This window comes from Typopeltis vanoorti, chromosome 9 (assembly GCF_054136105.1).
Source record: "Typopeltis vanoorti isolate ZY-2024b chromosome 9, IOZ_Tvanoo_1.0, whole genome shotgun sequence".
In the NCBI taxonomy this organism is placed as follows: Eukaryota; Metazoa; Arthropoda; class Arachnida; order Uropygi; family Thelyphonidae; genus Typopeltis; species Typopeltis vanoorti.
Genome location: NC_143557.1, coordinates 127,391,460 through 127,417,288, shown reverse-complemented (window position 1 = coordinate 127,417,288; position 25,829 = coordinate 127,391,460). Strand labels below are relative to the sequence as shown.

The following is a 25,829-nucleotide window of genomic DNA, read 5'->3' as shown; positions in this document are numbered from 1 at the left end:
TTGAAGTAGAAAAAGCCATCAAAGGCTTAAAATGTGGAAAGGCAGCAGGAGTAGATGATATTCGACCAGAAATGCTGAATATGGTGGTATAAAGGTCTTGCAGTGGCTGCACTGCATACTTCAGAAGGCCTGGACAGAGGGACGAATTCCCGATGATTGGAGTAGAGCTCTCATAGTACCCATATATAAAAAGGGAAATAAAACTGAATATGAGAATTACAGAGGTATTTCCTTACTGATTTGTCCTGGTAAGATATATGCAAGTATACTTGAGAAACAGTTGAGAAGAATTGTAGAAGAAAAGTTTGGTGAAGAACAAGCTGGATTCAGGCGGAATAGACGCTGTAAATATCAGATCTTCACATTAAGACAAATAGTGGAGAAATCATGGGAATATAACAAAGATCTCTATTTGAGTTTTGTAGATCTGGAAAAGGCATATGATAAGGTGCCAAGAGAGAAGCTATTCAATACGCTACAGTTATATGGTGTCAATGGGCATTATATCAAGCAATACTTAGTCTTTATTTGAGTTGTAAGTCAGCAGTTAGAATTGAAGGAAGTACAGGAAGATGGTTTAATGTTAAATCTGGTGTGAGACAAGGATGTACATTGTCTCTTCTGTTATTCATTATCTATATGGATCACATTATGAAGGAAAGTGGTAATTAACATGATATCAGAATTGGAGATGTTAATATATGCTCTTTGCTTTATGCGGACAATGTTATACTTATCAATAAATCCACTACAAGTCTGCAAGATTCCTTGACTAAATTGAATAACTGTTGTAATAGATATGGTATGAAGTTCAGCAATAAAAAGACAAAGACAATGAAAATAGGCAGAATCATTGAAAATGTCAATTGTATTGTGAACGGAGAACCTGTGGAACAAGTAAAAAATTTCACCTATTTAGGCACGATTTTTAGTGAAGATGGTAAATTAAATATGGAAATAGACAACAGAATCAATAAAGCTGGTATGGTAGGAAGTCAATTGAATAAATTAATATGGAATAAGAGAGAAATTAGTTGGAACACTAAATTAGCTGTATACAAGATAGTGTTCAAACCAGTTTTAACTTATGGATCTGAGAGCTGGGTCAGAAGTAAAACACTTGACCAAAGACTAGAGACCACAGATATGAGAATCCTGAGAAAGATTAGAGGCATGAACAGATGGCATCAATGGCAATATCATATTAAAAATGAGGATATTAGGAAAGAACTTGACATTGTCAGCATCCAGGGATGCGTTAGCAGAGCTAATCTCAGGTGGTATGGACATTTAAACAGAATGGGCGAGGAAAGATTAGCAAAACACGTGTTCTCTGCCAGGTTGGCAGGAAAACGATCCAGAGGAAGACCAAGATATAGGTGGATTGATATGGTACAAAGTGGCTTAGAGGACAAGAATATAAGATCTGATAATGTTGGAGTCTTGACAAGTAACAGACTGATCTGGAGGAAAATTGTAAATAGGAAGTTAGTAATGATATAAATTTTTCATGTAGTACTATCATATCCTGTACACCCCTTGAGGGTACATGGCAGGAATTTGATAATGATGATGATGATAACTGTTATTTTTACTGATAATTTTTGAAAGCCAGTCACTTTATTTTATAGGTGAAAGATATGGACATTCAAGAAATACAAATGATTAGGACACTGAATGGTAATATGCAATTGGCACTGCTGAACATGTTAATGTTTTTATATATGAGAAAAATAAATAAAAAAAGGGAAGAGGAAAGCAAGGTGAACTATATAAAGGAAAGCAAGTGCATACCATCCTATTCATGAATGACAATTTAGAAAGCTGAATCAAGTGTTTTTCAGCTTTTTCCACAGGGGAATCAGTATACATAGCATATAATCACATACAATCAACTACTGATTGTATTTGGGATTGGTTTTTCTCTAGGTGTTTCAGTTCTTTCCAAAAGGCATGAATCCGACTTGGAACACTTTTTAAAATAAATGCAGTTATGCCACTGCTATTCTAGGAAGGCTGTAAGTGGTGTAGCTAGAGTTTTTGCCATCTGGGGCGGTCTCTGAGTTTGCTGCCCCTCTAAACACATGCCAAAAATACTACAAAAAGTCAAAACAACATATAGAGAAATAAATTAAAACACTATGTTTATTTTTGAAGTAAAACTTTAATTTCAACATTCTAAAATGTTATTTTTCTTGCTTTTCTGTTAGCAAAATCCTCGATGACATTGGCGAAGTCTATTTCATAGTAATGTAGGTAATTCTTAATCAATTTTATTTAGAAAAACTTCTCTTACAAGTAGCAACACTTACAGCAATTGTGAGGAAAATTCGCAGTAGTATTACAATATTTGGAAATGAGTTCTCGAGACTGTTTTTTTAGAATTAACTGCAAAAGTTCAAAGTGCTGCCTGGGGCAGACTCCTCCCCCCTTGCTACGCCTCTGGCTATAATAATAAAAAATAATCATCATATGCATTTTTAAATAAACTTATATTCAGGTTTATTCATATACCTCTTCTCCTGCACTTGTTCCAGCTCTCTGGTAAGCCTGTGTGTAAAAAACAGTCTTTATCAACAATGACTAAATAGTGCAGTTTCAATAGAAAATGACTTGCATTCTGCATCTCTATATTTGAAAAACAAATGATCACATTTTATTCTACAAATGATATAAGAAATAATTTGATAATAAAAGTAGTTCACTTTTTTTTGTATATTTACAATTTTAACAACAAAGATATGGACCACCCATAAAATCATTGTGTGTCAAAAACATTACATATTGTAAATAATGCCCACAGAGTTAAGTAAAAAAAAAAAGTTTTTCTTACATATCTTATTTAAACTTGCCTTAATAAAGGCCAAAAAATAAACAGCTATAACATTTTTTCCTTTGCATGTTCTTCTACTTCATCCTTTGATAGAAATATGTAAAGCAGTATATAAAGAGATCCAATGAGTACTACTAATGCCAGAACTAAGATTGCTATTTCCTATGGAAGAAAAGAGAAAATCAATTTCTGTCTATAATAAAAATAATGAATTCAAAAATGAAATTAGCTTTCCTATAAATATTATTAAAAAAATTAACTGTGAATTTTTAATAAATAAATATCAGAAGGGAAATTTTACACAGTGACAAAGAAACCAAAGATTCCTTATAATATGTTTAACTGTAACTTTATAGTTATGTGGAATAAAGAAACTAATGGATTCCATATATCTCAAAAGTCAGCTCAGCATTTGATTCTTACAATGTAGTTGACAGGTGATGACTGTGGTAGGTAATTCATTGATGCAGCAAAATTAAGAATAGCCAATTAGTTTATGTATTGCAGGATAAACGTACAGATCTGAAATGAAAATCCAGTCAGATTGTAAAGTGTAGTCACCGGAGAGTGTGGACAAAAAGCAACACAGCAGATGCATGTGAAAAGTGTAGATATGTTTACTTCTGAAGAAAATTGTTATTAAAGTTATCAATTTTTATCAGGAGTCTATAATCCCATGAATATGACTCCATCTAAAGAAAACATCAAGGAAATCAACTCACTGCAAGATGCAATACTACATGCTGTAAAACAGTGTTTCTGAAGGTGTGGTCAGTGAATCACTGTGTGTCTCTGAGACTCTTTTTTTGGGGGGGAGGGAGAAGCTGCAAGGTTAAAACCACTTTTATAATAGTACTAAGGTGTTATTTGAAAATATAGTATTTTTCATAAAAAATACGTTGCTTATGTTTACATATAATGGGTTCATTATTGTTATTTTTATTACCTTGATGGACCTGTGTTTCATTCAGGATTTCTCCATGAGTGCAGGTCACAAAGATGCCTCCAACGATCTCGATCTTGAGCCTCTCTCCCATGTTATACCCATAGATTTCACTAATGGATCTTCCCATCTTGTAGGTGGTCTTCCTGGTTTTCTCTTTATTCTTGGTTGCCATCTGTTATCCCTGAGTCTGGCTATGTGGCCTGCCCATCTTTATCTTGCTTTCATATACTACAGTTACCACATCTTTTAAGCCTGATCTCTTTCTTAGTTCCATGTTTCTAGCATGTTCCATTTTGCTGATGTTACAAATCCTACGTTCTATTCCACGCCGAGTTATTCTGAGAGTCAATTCTTCATTTCTTGTCTTGTTCCATGTTTCTGATCCACATGTGAATGATGGAAGAATGTCACTATTAAACAGTTTTGCCTTCACAGAGATGTCAAGATTTGGGTCAGTAAGTGTTTCTTTTAGTTTGTTAAAGGATAGCCATGCAGCTTTCTTTCTTTTTGCTAGTTATTCATATAAATCGTCATTAATTTTTATTGTTTGTCCTAAGTAATTGTAGGAGTCAACTTGTTCTATTGGGTTGTTATTAATACATAGGTGACTGTCACTTGTGTAGATTTTTTTAATCCATTTTGTTTTTTCTAGATCATTTCTAAGCCTATCTTACTGCTGTTTGTGTATATTTTTTACCCATTTCTTCTCGGTCTTTTGGGTCGTTGGATATCAGTACTAGATGATCGGCAAACATAAGGATTTGTAGTTTTTAACCGTCTATGCTTATTTCTTTGTTTAAGTCTATTTTTTTCAGAATGTATACTAAAGTGCTGGTAAATAGATTTGGGGGAGATCACATCGCCTTGGCAGACCCCCTCTCTTTATAACTATATTTATAGGTTGATCAAATAGGGTTATTTGTGTGGTCTGATTTTTGTTAATTTCTTTTATGATGTGGATGTAAGTAGGGTCCACATTTATTTCCAGTAAGGCACCGATGACTGCATTGTATTCTATGGTATCAAATTGCTTTTTAAAATCAATAAAGAGGAAACATAGAGGGATTCGGCATTCTCTGCATTTTTCTGTTAGTTGTCATACATAGAATCATATCCAGGTCATTGTGAAATGACCTGGATATGATTCTATTATGAAGCAGTCTCTTCTGAATCCTGCCTGCTATCTCTACTGGAGTTGTCTTCGAGTGTTTTGGATTCTGTTCACAGTATTACTCTGTTCATGATTTTATATATGTGAGAGAGAGAGTAGACAAATTGGATGATGATATTTTGTCTTCCTTGTTTCCCAAAAATATTTTGGGGAAATTTGGAGAAAAGAGCAAAGCTAATAATAATGGCAAATACCTGTTGGATTTCTGCTTAGAACATGGACTGGTTATTACTAACACAATGTTCCAACATAAAAAATTGCACAACTTTACACGGAGAGAAGAGGTAAGGTATAAGAAAAGTCTCATTGACTATGTTATTGTTGATAGTGATGTTTTCCCACCATCCCATGGTGCAGGACACCATAGTGTACAGATGATTTGAAATTGGAAATGATCACTATTTAGTCTTGAGCAGGATAAAATTGAATTTCGTTTTGAAAAAAAGAACATGTAAGAAAGTTTTAAAGTGAATAAAAGTTGAGCAGCTCTCAGATGTGAACTGTAGACCAAAATACACAAAGATTATTGAAGGAAAAATGAAAGAGTTTGAGAACAAGAACCAAACCTTGGAGATTCAGTGGCAAACCTTGAAGAAAACCCTGATTGATTCAGCCAGAGAGGCATGTGGTGAGGTTGTCTGCAAGGATAGAAAAATCAGAACTCCATGGTGGACACGGGAAGTTAAAGAGGCAGTGAAGGAAAAGAAGAAAGCATAGCAAAAGTTCCTGGCAAATAAGTCAGCTTGTGCTGTTAGAGAATACAGAGACAAATGTAAGAAAGCTAAACAATGTGTAAAACTGGCTAAACAAGTCATGGGAGACTTGTTTAGCCAGTTTTGGCAAGAACATAGAAAATAAATATCCAAGGCTTTGAATATAGTTGGGTCCACTTTGTTGGATTTCCTCAGCTTTAACATGCTGAAGTCTTGACACTTTACCTTTATTCATTTTCTTTAGGGCATGTTTTATTTCTTCTGGAAGTACATCTGGTATATTGTTTGGTTTTGGAAGGATCGGTTCTGAGACTTGGCACTTAGTTGCATAAAGATCATAATAAAAATTCTGCACAATTTGTTCTATCCTTTTTCTATTAGTGTGTTTGTCTCCATTTTGATCCTGTAAAACAGCTTTCCTCTATTTTTTCCAGGCTGGTTTTGCCTGCACTGCTTCTCTTAGTTTTTGTATCCTGAAAGGCTTTGTAGTCTTCTGGAATTCATTTCCTTAGTATCTTACAGATAATTTTGTATTCTAGAAAATTTCCTTCAGATTTCTTTAATTCTTTTCTCTTTTTCAGTAGTTTGAGGTGAGAGTCATTCTCTTTTCTTTTGTTTCACAGGAATTTCTGATTTTTTCTTGCACTCGCTGAATTTATTAATAAATTCAGTATAATCATAGTCATCATTTATGTAACAGTTCTTAATAGTCCATTCGGTCTCTTCCATGTACTTCCTGAACTTGTGGTAGTCTATTTGTTTGGGTTGTCTTTTCTGGTTTGATGTTGCCCTGATATGTTGTTCTTTTTTGTGGTCTATTCTTATAATGGCTCTGAGGAGTCTGTGGTTAGAATCTATGCTGAAGTATGTTATTTTTATATGAATTAATAAATAAATATTTAAAAAATTTCTCAGTTTCAATTTCAAATGTGGTAAATATCAATAGTATAACTCACATAAAGGAAAGTTCTTTGGGGTACTTAACTTTTAAAAATGTAAAGTGGTCCTGAGACCAAACTGTTTAAGAACTGCTGCTGTAAAACATGGAATAATAACCAGAAGAAATAACATGGTTAGAAAAAAAAGAATAGTACTTGGATAAGGAAGCAAACAAAGGTAATGGACATTACATTAGTAATAAAACGCAACAAATACTGCTGGGCAAGACATGTCGGAATGTCTAACAACAAATGGACAAAGAGAGCAGAATGAAAATTCCAAGGACTCACATAACCAAGTAGACCAGTGGTAAGATAGGACGATGAGAAACAAAATGTTATAGACATTTATGATGGAGAGATGCACAAGATCAGCAAGAATGAAAGAAGCATGGAGAGACATTCATCTAGCAGTGGACTGAAGAAAGCTGTTGATGAACTGAAACTGATTTTAAATGAAATGAATAATTTTAATGGGGCAGATAATAACCTGAAAATTAACAGAGAGAAACTGATATCTCAACAGAATGAAGAAGTGACAGTAAAAGCTTATGACTGAATGAATAGGATAACAGCTAACAAAATGACTCAAATATGTAGTTTGTAAAAAGGTGTGAAAGTCAGTCTTGTAAAGAGTTTAATGTTTTTGCTAATCTGAGTGAGTGATTGGACAAAGATCTCATCGAAAATCATCTACCACCTTAAGCCTTTCATAAATGTGCATGCTTGTAGAATATTTATTATTATTATGACACCCCCAAGGATTCATATAGCCCTACAGCAGTGGCAAATTATTTTCACAACTAGTTTAAGAAGACTTTTTCTTTTTCCTATGGCTTTTATGCACAAATCAAGCCTTGGCCATGTGGATTTGATGCCCTCAATCTCGTTTGTCCAGAACCTTAAGTCCAGTTTGGATTACAATATATTGTGGTTATCTTGACTAATTTATCTATTCATCTTGTTCTTGCTTTTCTCTTATCTTTTACCTAGAATTTTGCTATTTATAGTTTTCTTATTAAGAATATTGCCATTTTCCATAAGAAAAACATGTCCTGCCCACTGCAACTTTCTGAACATCATAATTTTTTTTTATATTCAAGTTACACATCTGTAGATAACAATCTACAGATGTGTAACTTGAATTATCTTAGACAAATTATCAATTATATATTTGTGCTTTAATCTTCCAATAGATATCTTGTTTATTTTATCATCATCATCAAATTCTTGATATAACCCTCAAGGGGGTGTACAGGATATGATAGTACTCCATTAAAAATTACATCATTAATAACTTCCTATCTACAATTTTCCTCCAAATCACTCTGTTACCTGTCAAGACTCTAACATTATCAGATCTTATATTTCTAAGGCATTTTTTACTGTATCAATCCACCTATATCGTAGTCTTCCTCTAGGTCTTTTTCCTGCCACCCTGGCAGAGAACACTAGTTTTGTTAATCTTTCATCTCCCATTCTGTTAAAGTGACCATACCACCTGAGATGAGCTATGTTCATGCATTCCTGGATGCTGACAATGTCAAGTTATTTCCTAATATCCTTGTTTTTAATACGATATTGCCATCGATGCTACCTGTTCATGCCCCTAATCTTTCTCAAGATTCTCATATCTGCGGTCGCTAGTCTTTGGTCAAGTGTTTTATTTCTAACATAGCTCTAAGATCAATAAGTTTAAATTGGCTTGAATACTGTCTTATATACAGCTAATTTAGTGTTTTGGCCAATTTCTCTCTTATTCCATATAAATTAATTCAATTGACTTCCTACCATACCAGCTTTGTTGATTCTGTTGTCTACTTTCAAATTTAATTTACCATCTTCACTAAAAATCGTGCCTAAGTAGCTGAAATGTTTTACTTGTTCCATAGGTTCTCCATTCACAATGCAGTTGATATTTTCAATGTTTATGCCTATTTTCATTGTCTTTAATGCTGACCATCATACCATATCTATTACAACAGTTATTCAATTTAGTCAGGGAATCTTGCAGACTTGTAGCAGATTTATTTAGAAGTACAACATCATCCGCATAAAGCAAAGAGCTGAGATTAACCTCCAAGTTTGATATCAGGTTTAATATCCTTCCTTCATAATGTGATCCATATAGATAATGAATAACAGAGGGGATAATGTACATCCATGTCCGACCACATTTAAGATTAAACCATCTTCCTGTACTTCTTTCAATTCTAACTGCTGACTTACAACTCAAATAAAGATAAGTAGTGCTTGATATAATACCCCATATAACTGTAGCATTTTGAATAGCTTCTCTCTTGGCATCTTGTCATATGACTTTTCCAGATCTACAAAACTTAAATACAGATCTTTGTTATATCCTCATGATTTCTCAACTATCTGTCGTAAAGTGAAAATCCTGACAGCCTCTATTCGGCCTGAATCCAGCTTGTTCTTCACCAAGCTTCTCTTCCACAATCATTCTCAACCATTTTTCAAGTATATCTTACAAGGAACACTCAGTAATGAAATGCTTTTGCAATTCTCACATTCAGTTTTATTTCACTTTTTATATATGGGTACTATTATGAGAGCTCTACTCCAATCATCTGGAATTCATCCCTCTGTCCAGGCTTTCTGAACTATACAATGCTCCATACTTGAGCATTTCTGGTTGAATATCATCTACTCCTGCTGCCTTTCAACATTTCAGGTTTTTGATGGCTTTTCTACTTCAAGTATGGATATGTATTTCTGACTGCATGCCTGGTAAGTGTTTTTTACCACTGTGCTGTCATCACCGTTTGCTTCATTTAGCAATTTTTTGAAGTAATTACTCCATACATCAAGAATATCTCTCGCTCCTGTTTTCATGTCACCTTTATCATCTCTAATTCCTTTTACAGCACTCTTTCCTCAATTTCTGAGTTCTTCAACAACCTCCAGAATATCTTGCCATCTTTTTTGATATTTATTTTCTATGTTCTTGTTTAGCCAGTTTTACACATTGTTTAGCTTTCTTACATTTGTCTCTGTATTCCCTAAGAGCACAAGCTGACTTATTTGCCAGAAACTTTTGATATGCTTTCTTCTTTTCTTTCACTTCCTGTGTCCACCATGGAGTTCTGATTTTTCTATCCTTACAGACAACGTCACCACATGCCTCTCTGGCTGAATCAATCAGTATTTTTTTTTATTTTTATTTATTATTATTATTTGACACCTCCAGGGAGTGCAAGGACTCATTGAGGGAGGGCACCTGCTCTACAACTCTGTCTCCACTGCTGAATCCACCAACTGACCACAACTACACCAATGCATCTACTGCCGACCACCAGCACTAGTATTTCCACAGACACAATTTTTTTCAGGGCTTGCCACTGTATCTTTATGGTTTGGTTCCTGTTCTCAAACTCTTTCATTTTTTTCTTCAATCATGTTTATATATTTTAATCTGCAGTTCACAACTCAGAGCTGCCCAACTTTTATTTGCTTTAAAACTTTCTTAGATGTTCTTCGTTTCATTATGAAATTCAATTTTATCCTGCTCAAGACTACGTAGTGATCACTTTCAATTTCAAACTCTGTACACTCTGGTATCCTGCACCAGGGAGAAAACATCACTATCAACAATAACATAGTCAATGAGACTTTTCTTATTCCTTGCCTCTTCTCTCCATGTGAATTTGTGCACGTTTTTATGTTGGAACATGCTATTAGTAATAACCAGTCCATGTCCTGAGCAGAAATCCAACAGATGTTTGCCATTATTCTTAGCTTTGCTCTTTTCTTCAAATTTTCCCAAAATATTTTTGTATGTCTCACAATCATTTCCTACTCTGCTATTTAGATTCCCAACAAGGACCAACTTTTCCTTTTTCATTGTGTCAGTTGCTTTCTCTAAATCCTCAAAAAATTCCTCCACTTCTATCTTAGTAGAACCTTCTGTGAGACCATAGGCACAAATAAGTCTCATTGTCCAGTTCCCCATTCTCATATTTGCCCACATTACTCTACTTGAGACTGCCTGCCATTCAAGAAGATTAGCCTCATATTTTGTGTTGAATACTATGGCTACTCCTTCTTTTCCTTGATTGTCATTGCCTGAATATAACATTTTGTATTTATTGCTCAGAAAGATCTCACCAGTTTTTGTCTTTTTTGTTTCAGTCACGCCCTATTATGTCGATCTGGTACTTATCTAATTCCTCAGCTAGCTCCATTTCTTTGCCATTCAGGCTTCTTACGTTGATAGTACCGATCTTTACCTCTGGTGATGTTGAGTTGGGGTTTGTTTTCAGATTTGTTCCAGTAGCTGACTTTTCGCTGTTCGCACTATGAATATGAATTTATTCATAAGGCGAACAGCGATCTGCCATCCTGGTTCCCTGGCGAAAACAACAGGGGCCTTGTTTAACTGGGCGACGCCCCAGCGGGCATGAAATTTTGTCATGTTGTACCATCATTTTTTATTTTGGTTTAACCAATAAGAATACAATTTGGTCGGCTAAATCCCAAATTGCCAGCTCATCCTCATTCGTTCAGTATCAAAGTAGATACCCAACAGGGTGCTCATCCTCACCACGAGAAGGTGAGGATTGGACATTAGGTCAGAAGCCCTGGTCGGTTCTCCGCATTCCTTTAAAGGTTATGTGGAGGTCTCCTCTCAGTTATACAGCTTTGACCCTTAAGCACCCCGACCTCAAAATGTGAATTTGTGCACATTTTTATGTTGGAACATTGTATTAGTAATAACACAATGTTCCAACCTGAGCAGAAATCCAATAGGTATTTACCATTATTATTAGCTTTGCTCTTTATTCCAAATTTTCCCAATATAATTTTGTATGTCTGACAATCATTTCCTACTCTGCTATTTAGTTCCCCAACAAGGACCAACTTTTCGTTTTTCATTGTGCCAGTTACTTTCTCTAAAGCCTCAAAAAATTCCTCCGCTTCTATCTTAGTAGAACCTTCTGTGGGACCATAGGCACAAATAAGTTTCATTGTCCAGTTCCCCATATATGAACTATTTGCCCACATAGTGATGTGGGCAAATAGTTCATATTTGTCCACATCACTCTACTTGAGACTGCCTGCCATTCAAGAAAATTAGCCCTGTATTTAGTGTTGAATACTATGGCTACTCCTTCATTTCCTTGGTCGTCATTGCATGAATATAATGAATCGTTTGTTATTTTGGTTTAACCAATAAGAATACAATTTCGTCAGCTAAATCCTAAATTTCTAGCCCATCCTCATTCATTCTGTATCCAGGTAATAACCTAACAGGGTGCATCATGAGAAGGAGAGGACTGGACATTAGGTCAGAAACCCTGATCAGTTTCTCCACATTCCTTTAAAGGCTATGTGGAGGTCTCCTCTCAGATATATATTGTGCATTTATAATATCTGAATACACGTGTGTGTTTGTGTGAGAGAGAAAGAATCAAAAACCTGATTACCCCTCTTTACTCGATTCTGCATTTCTATCTCTTTATTTAGTTGGTTGTAATCATTACTCTTATATATTTAAACCATTCCACTTTTTCTATTTCAAAGTTCTCAAATTCTGCCTGGTATTAATCATTATTTTGGTTTTTTGTTGATTAATTTTTAATCCTATCTCATACACCAATATTTATAATTCCAAATATGTTTCATATACTACAATTTGAAGTGATTTATTTATTAAAGTGCTTTCAATATCTACTGGCAACCATCAGATAATGTATTCCAAAGCCAAGTTAAAAAGTATTGAAGCTAGACTATCTCTTTGTTTTAATCCTTGACTTACTAGAATGAAATCTTCAAATCATTTTTGTATTTTAATTTTAATAATAATCTCATATGATTTTATCTCTATTAATGTTGTAATATCCTTGTTGGCAATCAACAAAAATCTGATGAATATTTATTTCAAATTCCTAAAATTGTTCTAATAATTAAACAATTATAATAGATTTAGTTTAATCCTTTATCTAAGTGTGTGCAAACAAAGTTTGTGCTGAAAATATCTTCAGGACTGGGGTAAAGTAGTACAACACCGGGCAACTCACAGCAAAGGTGGAGCAAACTAACATCACTCCTATCACAGTATCTCCCATAATGCAAAACACATCTCCTTGCAGATATGTATAATGTTATACATTAAGGGAAGAGCCACTACCCAGACTAGTTTTGACTTTTATTGAGGTCTCTTCAGTGGGAGCCAGGCCCAGAGGTGGAGATACCAGGCAGAAGCAATGGCAGGTCATCTTTACCTATAGGAGTTGCCAAACGGTGTGCCACCTTTTTATTAAATTACTCTGGATGTAGAGAAAGATGTTGAAAGTTTATTTTTCACTTGGTTAGACTATAATAGATTTAGTTTAATCCTTTATCCAAGTGTGAGCAAACAAAGTTTGCACCTAAAAATATCTTCAGGACTGGGGTAAGGTAGTACAACACTGGGCAACTTGCAGCAAAGGTGGAGCAAGCTAACATCACTCCTATCACAGTATCTCCCATAATGCAAAACACATCTCCTTGCGGATATGCATAATGTTATGCATTAAGGGAAGGGCCACTACCCAGACTAGTTTCGACCTTTATTGCGGTCTCTTCAGTGGGAGCCAGTAAACTGGTTCCCACTGGCTCCCACTGAAGAAACTGCCATGGAAGTGATCACTATTTAGTCTTGAGCAGGATAAAATTGAATTTCATATTGAACAGAATGACATGTAAGAAAGTTTTAAAGCAAATAAAAGTTGAGCAGCTCTCAGGTGTGAACTGTAGACTAAAATGCACAAACATTATTGAAGGAAAAATGAAAGAGTTTGAGAACAAGAACCAAACCTTGGAGATTCAGTGGCAAACCTTGAAGAAAACACTGATTGATTCAGCCAGAGAGGCATGTGGTGAGGTTGTCTGCAAGGATAGAAAAATCAAGCAATATTTAGTCTTTATTTGAGTTGCAGACGATGTCATACGTCTAAATAAATCCGCTACAAGTTTGCAAGATTCCCTGACTAAACTGAATAACTGTTGTAATAGATATGGTGTGAAGGTCAGCAATAAAAAGACAAAGACAATGAAAATAGGCAGAATCGTTGAAAATGTCAATTGTGTTTTGAATGGGGAACCTGTGGAACAAGTAAAAAATTTCACCTACTTAGGCACGATTTTTAGTGAAGATGGTAAATTAAATATGGAAATAGACAACAGAATCAATAAAGCTGGTATGGTAGGAAGTCAATTGAATAAATTAATATGGAATAAGAGCGAAATTAGTCGGAACACTAAATTAGCTGTATACAAGACAGTGTTCAAACCAGTTTTAACTTATGGATCTGAGAGCTGGTTCAGAAGTAAAACACTTGACCAAAGACTAGAGACTGCAGATATGAGTCCTGAGAAAGATTAGAGGCGTGAACAGATGGCATCAATGGCAATATCATATTAAAAACGAGGATATTAGGAAAGAACCTGACATTGTCATCATCCAGGAATGCATTAGCAGAGCTAATCTCAGGTGGTATGGTCACTTGAACAGAATGGGCGAGGAAAGATTAGCAAAACACGTGTTCTCTGCCAGGTTGGCAAGAAAACGACCCAAAGGAAGACCAAGATATAGGTGGATTGATACGGTACAAAGTGGCTTAGACAATAGAAATATAAGATCCTGATGTTGAAAATTTGGGGTCTTGACAAGTAACAGACTGATTTGGAGGAAAATTGTAGATAGGAAGTTAGTAATGAGTTAAATTTTTCATGAAGTACTATCATATCCTGCACACCCCTTGAGGGTATATGTCAAAAATTGGATGATGATGATAAAAGAAACATATTTAATTTCTATTATTTATTATTTCTTTTTTGTTATTTATTATATTTTAATGGAAAAAAATCACACATTGCTGTTGGTTCACAAATTTTGCTTCCTGCATATTTTGGCACTTAATGAATATCAGTAAATATATGCTTATTCATATAAGTTTCATTTCAAAAGTTTCATTTCATTAAATTGATAAAAAGCACACAAAAAAACTTACAAATGCAAAATCTTGAATATAAATACAATAAATATTATAATAATATATGTCTGTATTACGATTTTTTTTCCGATGGGGGGGGGGAATATTTTAATTTTTCCAAAGGGGACCTTTACATCCATAAGTTTGGGATGCACTGCTCTAACCAACAGGCTGCAGGTTTGATCCCCCCACCTCTATGGGTATGAATATTTGTGATTGTCTCTAGGTAGAAGATGAATTTCTTCACCTGTTTTGAGACCATTGCTCTGCTTATTTGAAGCTTGAAGTGGCTTGAAAAAGTTCCACATTTGGTCATCTAGAGCAGGATATCCAGACCATGTAAAAAAAGGAATAAAAAATACAAAAAATTACAAAAATAGAAAGAAAAATCCTTAGCCTACCCACAGTACTAATATACTATAGCTTACAAGCTTTATTGTGGGTGGGAGTCACATAAAATAAAAATTGCCTTCCTTAACATCCCCTAAAGCACCCAACTCAGTTTCACCCTTTATTAAGTTCTCTAGTAGGAGTCAGACCCATAGAGGTACCAAGGTTGACTAATGCAGAAATCATATATTTACCATATATAAGTAGCAAAAAGGAGTATCACCTTATTATTAAAATACTCTGGATCAGAGACAACTAATAAGTGATATTATGGCAACCGATGTGAAGTCAGCAGCCTAGTTGTAAAGATACTCCATGTACAAACTTTGTTTCCTTAAACTTGGATAAAGGATTAAATAAGAGTATAATTTCGAGGCAAGTTTAATTAACTTTCACAATAATGACTGCATCTTTTTTCTACAAAGAAAAATATATCACTTCAATTCAAAACTGTTTTTGACTACTTGAAAATTTACCTTATATCTCTCATAAGAAGATATCTTTGCTTGAGATTTCTTTTTTGTTTCTTTCAGCTCATTTTTGGACTTTTTATAATCCTGTTTTCCTGGAATAATTTTAGTAATTAAGAAAATTAAGGTATGATGATATAAATAATCTACAAGATATGCACGGCATTAGATAGTCTTCAAAAACAAACAAACAAGGCTAATTCAAAAAAATAAATAAATCACATTAAAACAGAACCACCATTTTGCCATTCGTTCAGTCATTATTTTGCTCAATATTATGTCAGCACATTCTCCATTTGTTATGTATGCAAGTAAGAAGCAATGGGAAGATGACTTGATTTGTTATGGGTTGGATGCAAGAAAGTGTGACCCATGATAAGAGTACTGTATTAAAATTAAAAAAATAATAACTAAAAAAAGATTTAGGAATAAGTGCTGGTAAAATTAAAACAGGAAATGACATTCGAGGATATATAATAAACATGGGGAAGTTCAGCTAATAATGTTATAGATTGTTCTCATTTTTCTTTCTGCAATTACTCAACCATCTTTTCTGGTGTATGCTATCAAAAGGTATTCAAGACAAATATGACAGTGTATCAAATAAAATGATTAGTTTCTGATCAACAAATTTCTTCCAAATTAGTTTCTGATTTGATCAATTCTTACATTTCAATCTTCTAAAGCATCTGTAATTGCATCAACCTACCTAAATCTTGGTCATAAGTTCTACCACTGATACCATATGTCCACTCTTCTAACTTTCCTCAGTACTCTCATATTGTGGTATCAACTGCTTTATTTTTAAATCAGTTCCTAGATCTACATGTTAATATTTGTTGTATACTGCTAGGGTTGTAGCCAATGTTTCTCTCTTCTATAAATTCATTCAACTGGCTCCTCTACCGTAACCAACTTTGTTTATTGTTCTCTATTGGCACACTTTTCATTTACAGCCTTCACTGAAAATTGTATCTTCTAAGCTTTTTTATTATCATTTGTCTCCATCTTTTTCTGTTGAAGGTTTCCCAACGCAAAACATTCTCCAATCATCTCCATTTCATCTTTTTCTGTCTTCAGGCATTGTTCTTCCTTTATATGGGTGCCGCTGGACGTTATTTTTATCCATAAACATGCCATCTTCATCAGTGCAATATGTCCTGTACCATTTTCATTTTAACATCTCTTCCCCTATAACTAATGCATCTGTTTCTTATTTTATATCTTCATTCTTTGTCTTGTAGCTTGATGTTTAGCATGGCTCTCTCTCTCTTCCCTTTGCTCTCCATTTTATGCTCAGTTTTTCTCATTCTGTCCATGTTTAGTTATTTGGCCATGACTCTGATCAAGCGTCATAACGAGATGACGCACTGGTTGAAAAGTTTAGCTTATTTTTAAGTTGTATTTTACTACACAGAAATTTTTTTCAGTTTGTCAAAAGCAATCCAAATCTAAATTAATTCTTTTTATTCTTCCTATATGCTTCTTTTTTTTAAATATAAATATTCTTGGTATGTTCTATTTTATTATTGTTCTTCTGTTATCATCAGGGTTTCTTCAATATTTGTCACTAAAGTAATCTACTTTTATCTGAATGCAATGGGAAGGCAATTTGCCATTCTGATTGTTGAAGGGTCAGATCAGTGAAATACAACTGCATGGTACTCTACATTAAGTTGGTTGACATTGGGTAACTAAAGGATCTTCATTTTAAAGGTTGAATAAATAATAGATTACTGCAATTTAATTTTTCCATAGTTTATATATAATCCTATTTCATTTGCTACTGTATTTAGTATCTGTTATTTATAATATTAGTATACTCCAACTACTCTGAGTGCATCATGCCCCTTGGTTTCCATGATGATGCTGATACAGTAGAGAAAGTAAAAAGGACAGTGTCAAAGATAACATCAGGACTGTGGAATGTAGATTATGAAGACAGAGTGAGAATTTATGAACTAAAGACTTAGTTTGCTAAGTGTGTAGTTCACAAAACTTTACTCCAAAAAAAAAAAAAAATAAATAATAATAAATAAATTATTATTATTATTTGTGATCTCCAGGTTATCAGGAACTCTTTGAGGAGGTCATACATCATCACAACAGGTGTCATACTGTCTCTTAAACTCATTCATACTAGATGCACTCACTACTTCAATAGGCAAATTGTTCCACTCCCTCATTATTCTTCAAGAGAAATATCTAGCTTCCACTACTTTCTTAACTGCACACAAATTTCCATGGATGTCCCATGTTCTCTCCCAACCTTTCATCAAATGAAAAACTTCACCAGTTGATATCCTATTGCACCCTTTCAGAAGTTTATAGACTTCAATCATCGCTCCCTCTTCCTCCTGTATATCAGCAGCTGCAGTCAATATACTATCAATCTACATTCGGTAATTCAGATATCATCTCTTCTCTCTTACTCTTTTTTTTTTGCACCCTTTCCACAGCAGCTTGTTTATCCCTCCAAACCCAGGAGACCAAATCTGCTAACGATAGTCAAGATGTAATCTTATCAAGGCTTGTAAAAAGGCAAAATGACTTCCTTATCCTTACAAGTCAATGTTCGTTTCAACATTGACATTTGTTTCAAAGTTTTTCATCCCACATACAGACAAACTGGCCTTCAGAACACACATAATTTACAGACAAAAAATACTAGTGGTTGTGGCCAGTAGATGGCATTGGTGTAGATGATGGTGGCAGTTTGCTGTAGTTGGTGGATTAAGTGGTGGAGACAGAGAGTTGTAGATGTCCTCCCTTGATGAGCCTTTGGACTCCTTGGAGGTGCCACATAATAATAATAATTAATTGCCTTAGTATTCCATAATGCAAAACACACATCCTTTTGGGTGCTACGCATTATGGGAAGAGCCACTACCTAGACTGGTTTCGACCTTTATTGAGGTCAAATAGTAATGCAGAAGTCATATATTTCTCATATGTGACTCAATAAATGGCAAATCCTGTCTGGATAGCAGCCTTCCCAGGGCCACTACCCTGGAAATTTGAAATAGGAAATTTTGATAAATTTTAAATATTGAATATTCAAAGAGTATTTTTTTAAAAAAATAACCAGATAATTAGAATTTACCAATTTGTTTTCTGTACTGATCTACTTGTGTCTGGCCAGTAGAATCTTTTCTGTTCCTTGCCATTCTGAAAGCAGCTGTAATTAATCTATAAAAATAAACAAATAAAAAGCATTAAGTATTAAAACAGAAAAGTAATAAAGAAAAAATCAATTAAAAAATAACTTCCCATCATGTTTAATGAATTTCTTGTCTGGTTGGACAAGTGAATAATGCCTCCACCCTCCAAACCAACAGACTGTACATTCAAATCCTACCGTAGCATGAATTTTGTGGAAGTCTAGGTGGTAGACAATTTTTGTTGTCCAATGTGGTACCACCCTGTTTATTTACAGGCTTTAAGTAATGAAAAAAAAAAGTTTCATCTTTTGTGTCTAGAATATTATTTACAGATGATCTAATGCTTAGCTCATCCACAGTTATTAAAAAAAAAATAACAATCTTCTTCTTCTTCTTCTGCAGCTTCTCCAACTTAAGTGGGGTCACTGTAATGAGTCTCCTCCACACCTTCCTGTCTTGGGCTGTCACCACATCCAAGTTCTTCATCTTCAAGTCCTCTTCTACCAGCTCGCTCCATCTCTTCTTTGGTCGCCCATGCTTCTGCCTTCCTTGCACATCCCATCCATCTGCATGACCCTTCTTCCCACATATTCATCCTCCCTCCTCATCACATGACCAAACCATCTCAACCTTGCCTCCTGTATTTTCGCTCCTAAGTTCGTAACTTTCAAAAAAAAAATAACAATAAATAAATAAAAACTGTCAGCCAGGTTAACAACAATCTAGAGATAAAATTATTCAATTTAAACTTTATGCATTTCACCTGTTACATCTTAAGGCTTTAATAAGTGGAAGCAATACTGGCTAAATACTACTTTTGCATTAGATGAGTTTAAATTCTAGAGTATCTTATTAGTTCTCTCTCTATCTCTCTCTTTTTTTTTTTTTTTTTTTTGTACAAATCACGTTCCACTTGTGGTAAACTTGCCATCAGCACTGAATCATCTACTCCCAGTCATCTTTCATTTCAACTGATAAAAAATATTTGGCAGTTGTTGCTTGTGTTGCTGTATGTTTAATATAAATATGCAGCTGCTTGCTCTGTACTAATCCCATATCCACAGCCACTGGTCTCGAATTTTGGGTGATGCACATAAAACTAAAAATTCTTTAATGCTATTCAGAAGAGAAGTGATTTGGTTGATTAATGACCCCTTTCTCAAACATTCTCTTCCACTACTATATCATAAATGGCTAGTTTCTGCATTACAATCCACTGGCCTGGTTGGCCGAGTGGTTGATGTACCTGTTCTCCAACCAACAGGTTGTGGGTTCGAATCCCACCATGGGCATGGATGTTTATGATTGTCTTAAGGTGGAAGATGAATTTCATCGCCTAGTGGGAGACTACCTCCCGGGTTACTGGAGGTCTGAAGTAGCTGAAAAAGTTCCATCTTTGGTCTCTAGAGCAGGGTTTCCAGATAATGTAAAAATAAAATAAAAAAATTACAAAAAATATACATACAATTGACATAAAAGAAAAAAAAAAAATCCTTGCCCACCCAGTACAAATGCACTATAGGTTTAGTGATAACCTTTCATGAGTGGTAACCACATAAAAATAAATAAAGTAGATGAACAGATGAAAAGTAATGTCCTGAGCAAATAAGAAAGCCAAAGATGCTATACAAGTGATGTGATTAAGCCAAAAAAGGTTATCAATTAGGGTCAGTATGAGAATGGCAGTCTGGACTCAGTTGAGCATTATCAAAGTTTATTTTTTATTTATCAAAGTTAATTACTTTTTTTTTTTTTTTTTTTGCAAGTTAAAAGAGAAAACTGTGTCTTGGAAGCAGTGAAGATGACTAGGTGGTTATTGCCCCACTGAAGCATAGGGTGAAGATCAGTGTTTAGAACACTTATTAGATAAATCTTGAGGTTTGATGCACTACAAGGTTGATGATTTTCTCCATTAACACCAAGGTGAGAGTAACAAGTCGATAGTATACATCACTTTTTTTATTTATTTATTTTTTTTTTATGGCTATATATAGGCTTACTTCTATGCTGTAGGTAGGATGTCAGCTGAGTAATAATAACAGTTGTGAAAAGTTTTTTCACTTGGTAAGAAGGTAAACTATACTTGCCAAAAATTATATTTCTGTTTAATCCTTGATCCAAGTGTAAGCAATTACTTTGCTTACACTTGGATCAAGGATTAAACAAAAATATAATTTCTTGGCAAGTATAATTTTCTTTCTGACAAAGTGAAAAAAACTTTCTACAACTATCTCTGATCCAGAATATTTTATTAATACCATGATACAACTTTTTTGATACTTCTATATGAGAAGTATGCCTTCAGCATTAATTCAACCTTTGTATCTTCCTGGGTCTGGCTCCCATGGATGAGACCTCAATAAAGGTAGAACACAGTCTGGGTAATGATCGGCTCCCTTTATGAATAACATTATGCTCGTCTGAAAGGAAGTTGTATAAACTTTGCTTTCTTACACTTTGATAAAGTGCAACCAGGAATACAATTTTTCAACAAGTATAATTTACTTTGAGTATAATAAAGAAAGGGTTGGTTCAGAGAGCATTTGAGCACTACTGGTGAAATCCACCAGGACTAGAAGTCTTTTTTTTATATACAGGTTTATCAATATCCTTCTGATGTCTTTCTGGTTGAATGCCACAGGAGGCATGTGATGATGTTCCGTTATTTCATAATGATTTTCTGATTCGATAATGGGAATGCATAATTGGCAAGTTCTGGAAGCAGTTATCGCTTTTCACATCGTCCATGCATCATCTTCAAGCTTCACATTTCACACTGGACAAAAATTAGTTAACATGATCACTGCTCTCAAAAAAAGTTATGTGTTTAAGGGTTAATAAATATTAATGTATGAAAATTTCCTTTAAATTTTGTATATTCAATAATCTTTAAAAATATTTTTCTTCAGTTACAGTTGGCCTATAACTAAAGTCAAAGTAACTGAAAAATGCTTACAATTTAAGGTCATCGTAATCTCAATACACTTCAAAATTATTACACATTTAATACACACACACACACACATATATATATATATATATATATATATATATATATCAACTGGGGAAAAAAATGGATTTGGTACCGAATTATATTTATGAAATGATTTTCTTACCCTATCCTTATCAAATTTCAAAGGGGTATATTATCCGGCCACATCATCATAATTTTTATCACACCAGTCTCTTATTTTAATCAGCATATCAAGAAAACATGAAAAACACTTATCAATTAAAATGAAAATAAACAAATGATAAAGTTACTGACACGTGAAGCATCACGATGCTGCCATCTACAAGCAAAGAATCTAACAAGCCAGGAAATTATTGTTTGCGAGTCCGCTGTCGGTATCTATGATACCGCCAGCAGACTCGCAATTTTTTTATGCTCGCAAACATCATAGATAGGACAGAATTGAAAAAGGGCAGGATTGCCAATGAGAGATTGTGCTGAAGCAATGAAGCGCAGTTTATAGTTATATGGAGTTAATTTGATGGAAGAAAGGATTTATATATGCCAGGTCGATTACATTTGAATGGTTCTGGAATTAGATGTTTGGAGAAAATATTGTTCAGTGAGAGTTTGGAAATGCAAAGTCAGGGAAACACAAAATATTAGTGGTTTGATATCAAGCATGTGTCTGATCATCCCTGGGACAAATGAATGTGAGTGTAGAAATTACCATGAAGAGCCGGATGCAGTTTCCCAAGTCTAGAATCTGAATGGGCTGGTAACGACATCATGCAAAGGTAATGTGAGCCCAAGAGAATGTTGAAATGCGTTTACACGAATGCCAGAGAAGTATCAGATATAAAGGAGAGGAGTTAATTATTGGAATCAGTAAGACATGGTTGGCAGAGAATAATGTAGTTACAGTGAAAAAAATGTAACGATACTGTATTTTCAGAGAAGATAGAGGGAAGGGGCGGATGATAAGTATTATTAATGATAGATGAAGAACTTCAACCAACAAAAAACAGAAGTTAAGAAGGATTGTAGATGTAAGAGAGATGGTTCGTTTGAGGCTGTCTGGAGTGAGAAAAAAGTCAATATGACCAAATATATTGTGGGTTGCTGCTATTAACTTGAGAGAGAGTCCAGAGGAATATATGGATACTATGCATTGGCAGATTAGTACAATGAGTACAGGCTAAGATATTATCGTGGGAGACTTAAACTATGCAGATGTAGATTATAAGGAGGAAAGGACACATGGCCAGATGTAAATAGAATTTATACAGTTACTAAGGGATAATTACCTGAAACAGCATGTGACATGAGGGAAGGAATCAGGAGTTTGAGAGTGTTGGATTTGGTAATAGCACCAGATCTATTTATATAACTAGAGTAGCAACTCTACTACTGATCAGGGAAAGATCATGTAGTCTTGTTCTGGAAGGCTGCTCAATGTGTGGAATTCTCAGTCAAGAAAGAATTTTATGTGGAACTGTAAAGCTAGTGATTATGAAAAACTTAGATGGTAGCTTGAAGCAATTCATTGGCATAGGAAGCTACAATGAATGAATGTCAGTAGTGTATAGGAAGTGGTTAGAGATTATTCGCCATAGGCAGTATCAGACCGCATACCCACGGTGATGAGGATAAACCAAACAAGGATTAAATGGATAAAAAATATAAAGCAGAAGCTGCAAAAAAAGCATCGCAAAAGAAATATAAACGGAAAGTTGATCAGCATACTCATGAGCAACATAAACCGCAGACAAGAATTAACTTACACATTGCAATCGTTAGAATATTATTATTATTTTTATTTCGACACCTCCAAGGAGTTCAAAGACTCAACGACGGAGGGAACCTACTTTACAACTCTACAACAATTCACCATGAAGGAAATGAGGTCTCTTATGTCTTCTTATATATCCTAAAAGAAAAAGAACAAATGATAAAAATTTTATGAGACATGGAGGTTAAAGGGTTTAAGAAATTGTTCTTTCTTATGGTTATATTAATTACTTTGACATCAGCTTTGCTCTAGGTGTTTAGCAGAACTTTTCAGCCCCCCCCCCTTGTATGTAGCAAGCAAGCAAGAGAAAGTGATTATCGAAGAATAACTTTACTGTGTTGATGGTAGGAAAGTGGAAGCAGAAAAAATAGTTGAGCTACTAAGAAGTCACTTTGCGGTGGAGATTTTGCAGTTGCTGATGTGAGAATGAAGGTTAGAATTAAGGTGAGAATTAAGATGAAGTGGATATACTAAACATATTGAAAATTATCAATGTAAATACAGCACTGGGGATTGGATGGCGTCATGTGAGAGATATTTTCGACGCTGATGCCCTGCTGGCTAATTGATGTAATTTCTCAATTAAAAATCTTATGGCCTAAAGAGAAGGTTAAATTGAAAATGTCAAAAATTTCAAATTTATTAACCATAAGATGTAACTTTGAAGATGGCTGCAGGCAATTTTATGAAAAATAAATATGATAAAATCATATTGAAAAATATATATTTTTCAGAACAATACTACCAAGAACAGTTTTAGAGATAGATATATCAATAACCAGATTAAAATAGTGTATATTTACGAAGAACAATTATATTGCATGTGTTATTGAAAAAAAAAAATTCTGATTTAATCTACATGGATGTACGTTGCCTGCATTTTAGAAAAGATTGAATATTTGATGAACTGATGTTCAGCTGAACTGCCCATTCCTTTGACATGGCTGTTTAATATGAGTCTCAGAGGAGAAGAGTCCGCAGCAATGGAAGGAATGTATGGTAATTCCATTCCACAAGGATGGTGTATCCAACTATCGACCAATTAATATCTCAGGAGTGGTGGTAAAGATTTTGTAAAAATTGGTCAGGGCTCACATTCAGAAATAGGTTGAAAGTGAATCTCTACTTTGCAATGAACAACATGAATTTACTAAGGGAAGGTCATGTATTAGCAACTTCTTCTCATTCTATAACAATGCTACCATTGAAATAGACAAGGGGAATAAATACACCATGATATTTTTGGATTTTGCTAAGGCTTTTGACAGAATACATGATAGACTGTTGCATAAATTGGAGAAAATGGGTTTGGGTTATACAATATTAGCATGGATAAGAGGATGGCTGACTAACAGATATCAAAAAGTGGTATACGGGGGGATCTGAGTCTACAAGGTTTAAGGTAACAAGCGGTGTACCACAAGGATCAGTGCTTGGCCCACTGTTGTTCAATCTGTATTAATGATATTGGGAAGGATTTGACAAGTGACATACAGTTATTTGCTGATGATGCAAAGATAGTTAGGGTAATCAGGAATGATGCTGATATGAAGTCTCTGCAGAATTATTTGAATAGGCTGGAATTGTGGGCATGGGAAAATGGGTGTCAGTTCAATATGAGTAAATGAAAAGTCATTCACTTCGGCATGATTAAATATCCAATGATTTAATCATGCCGAATCATTTAATCAATCTCAAAAGAAAATTTCAATGCTGAAACGAACGTTCACATATAAAGAGAAGGATGTTATTTTGCCTCTTTATAAAGCCTTGATAAAACCTCAGTTGCACTATTGTGAGTAGGTCTGGTCTCCTGGTTTCCGGTGTAATTCTGATAGATTTTACTGGAGAGAGTGCAAAGGAGAGTGTTAAAATGATATCAGGATTATGGAACACTCATTATGAAGACAGATTGAGAATTTGTAGACTGCAAACAGGAGAAAGAGGGGGTGATATGATTGAGACTTACAAACTGCTGAAAGGGTCATACAGGATTTCAATTGATGGAATTTTTCAATTTATGGAAGGTAGGGAAAGGACAAGAAGGCATCCTTGGAAGCTGAGAATGGAGGCCGCTAAAAAGGGTGTGAGGGATAGATTTTTCGCTCCGAGGGTGGTGCGTGATTAGAATGAATTGCCTTTGGATGTTGTGAGTGCAAGCAGTGTTAATGAATTCAAGAATAGTATGATAGCTGGTGTGTGTAGTAAGTGGCCTCCTCGATGAGTCACTGTCTCCCCAGAGGTCTCTCTTAATAATAATAATAACAATGATTTCCCCAATAACAATATCATAGCTTATTATTATACAGCCTATTTACACATAAACTTTTTTTTTAAATATCAGTATCTTCATTATTGTTATATACTTTACTGACTGTTTTATTTCATAATCTGCATTCTTTGATTATAAGGATTACATGTAGATGAGTGAGGCGAGTTAAGCCCACATACTTCGAAGCTTGGAT

General features: G+C 34.6%; 1 protein-coding gene across 1 annotated transcript; it reads right to left on the bottom strand.

Moving 5' to 3' along the window:
• Nucleotides 1-2,257: 2,257 nt before the first annotated feature.
• On the bottom strand, nt 2,258-21,872 carry LOC150103523 (triple QxxK/R motif-containing protein-like). The gene is made up of 4 exons (XM_090398248.1): nt 21,736-21,872; nt 18,562-18,647; nt 15,465-15,553; nt 2,258-2,995 (listed from the first exon to the last, which is right to left on the bottom strand). The coding sequence occupies exons 2-4, from the start codon at nt 18,623-18,625 to the stop codon at nt 2,879-2,881; spliced, it is 270 nt and encodes an 89-aa protein (XP_090254374.1). The 5' UTR covers nt 18,626-18,647; nt 21,736-21,872; the 3' UTR covers nt 2,258-2,878.
• Nucleotides 21,873-25,829: the final 3,957 nt, after the last annotated feature.

What these genes read in the sequence shown, in the direction of transcription:
- LOC150103523 (XM_090398248.1), bottom strand. Translation starts at nt 18,625, where the DNA reads ATGGCAAGGAACAGAAAAGATTCTACTGGCCAGACACAAGTAGATCAG. An exon ending in TCAGTACAGAAAACAAATTG is followed by an intron (nt 15,554 to 18,561) that starts GTAAATTCTAAT and finishes AAATTATTCCAG; the next exon opens with GAAAACAGGATTATAAAAAG. An exon ending in CTTCTTATGAGAGATATAAG is followed by an intron (nt 2,996 to 15,464) that starts GTAAATTTTCAA and finishes TTTCTTCCATAG; the next exon opens with GAAATAGCAATCTTAGTTCT.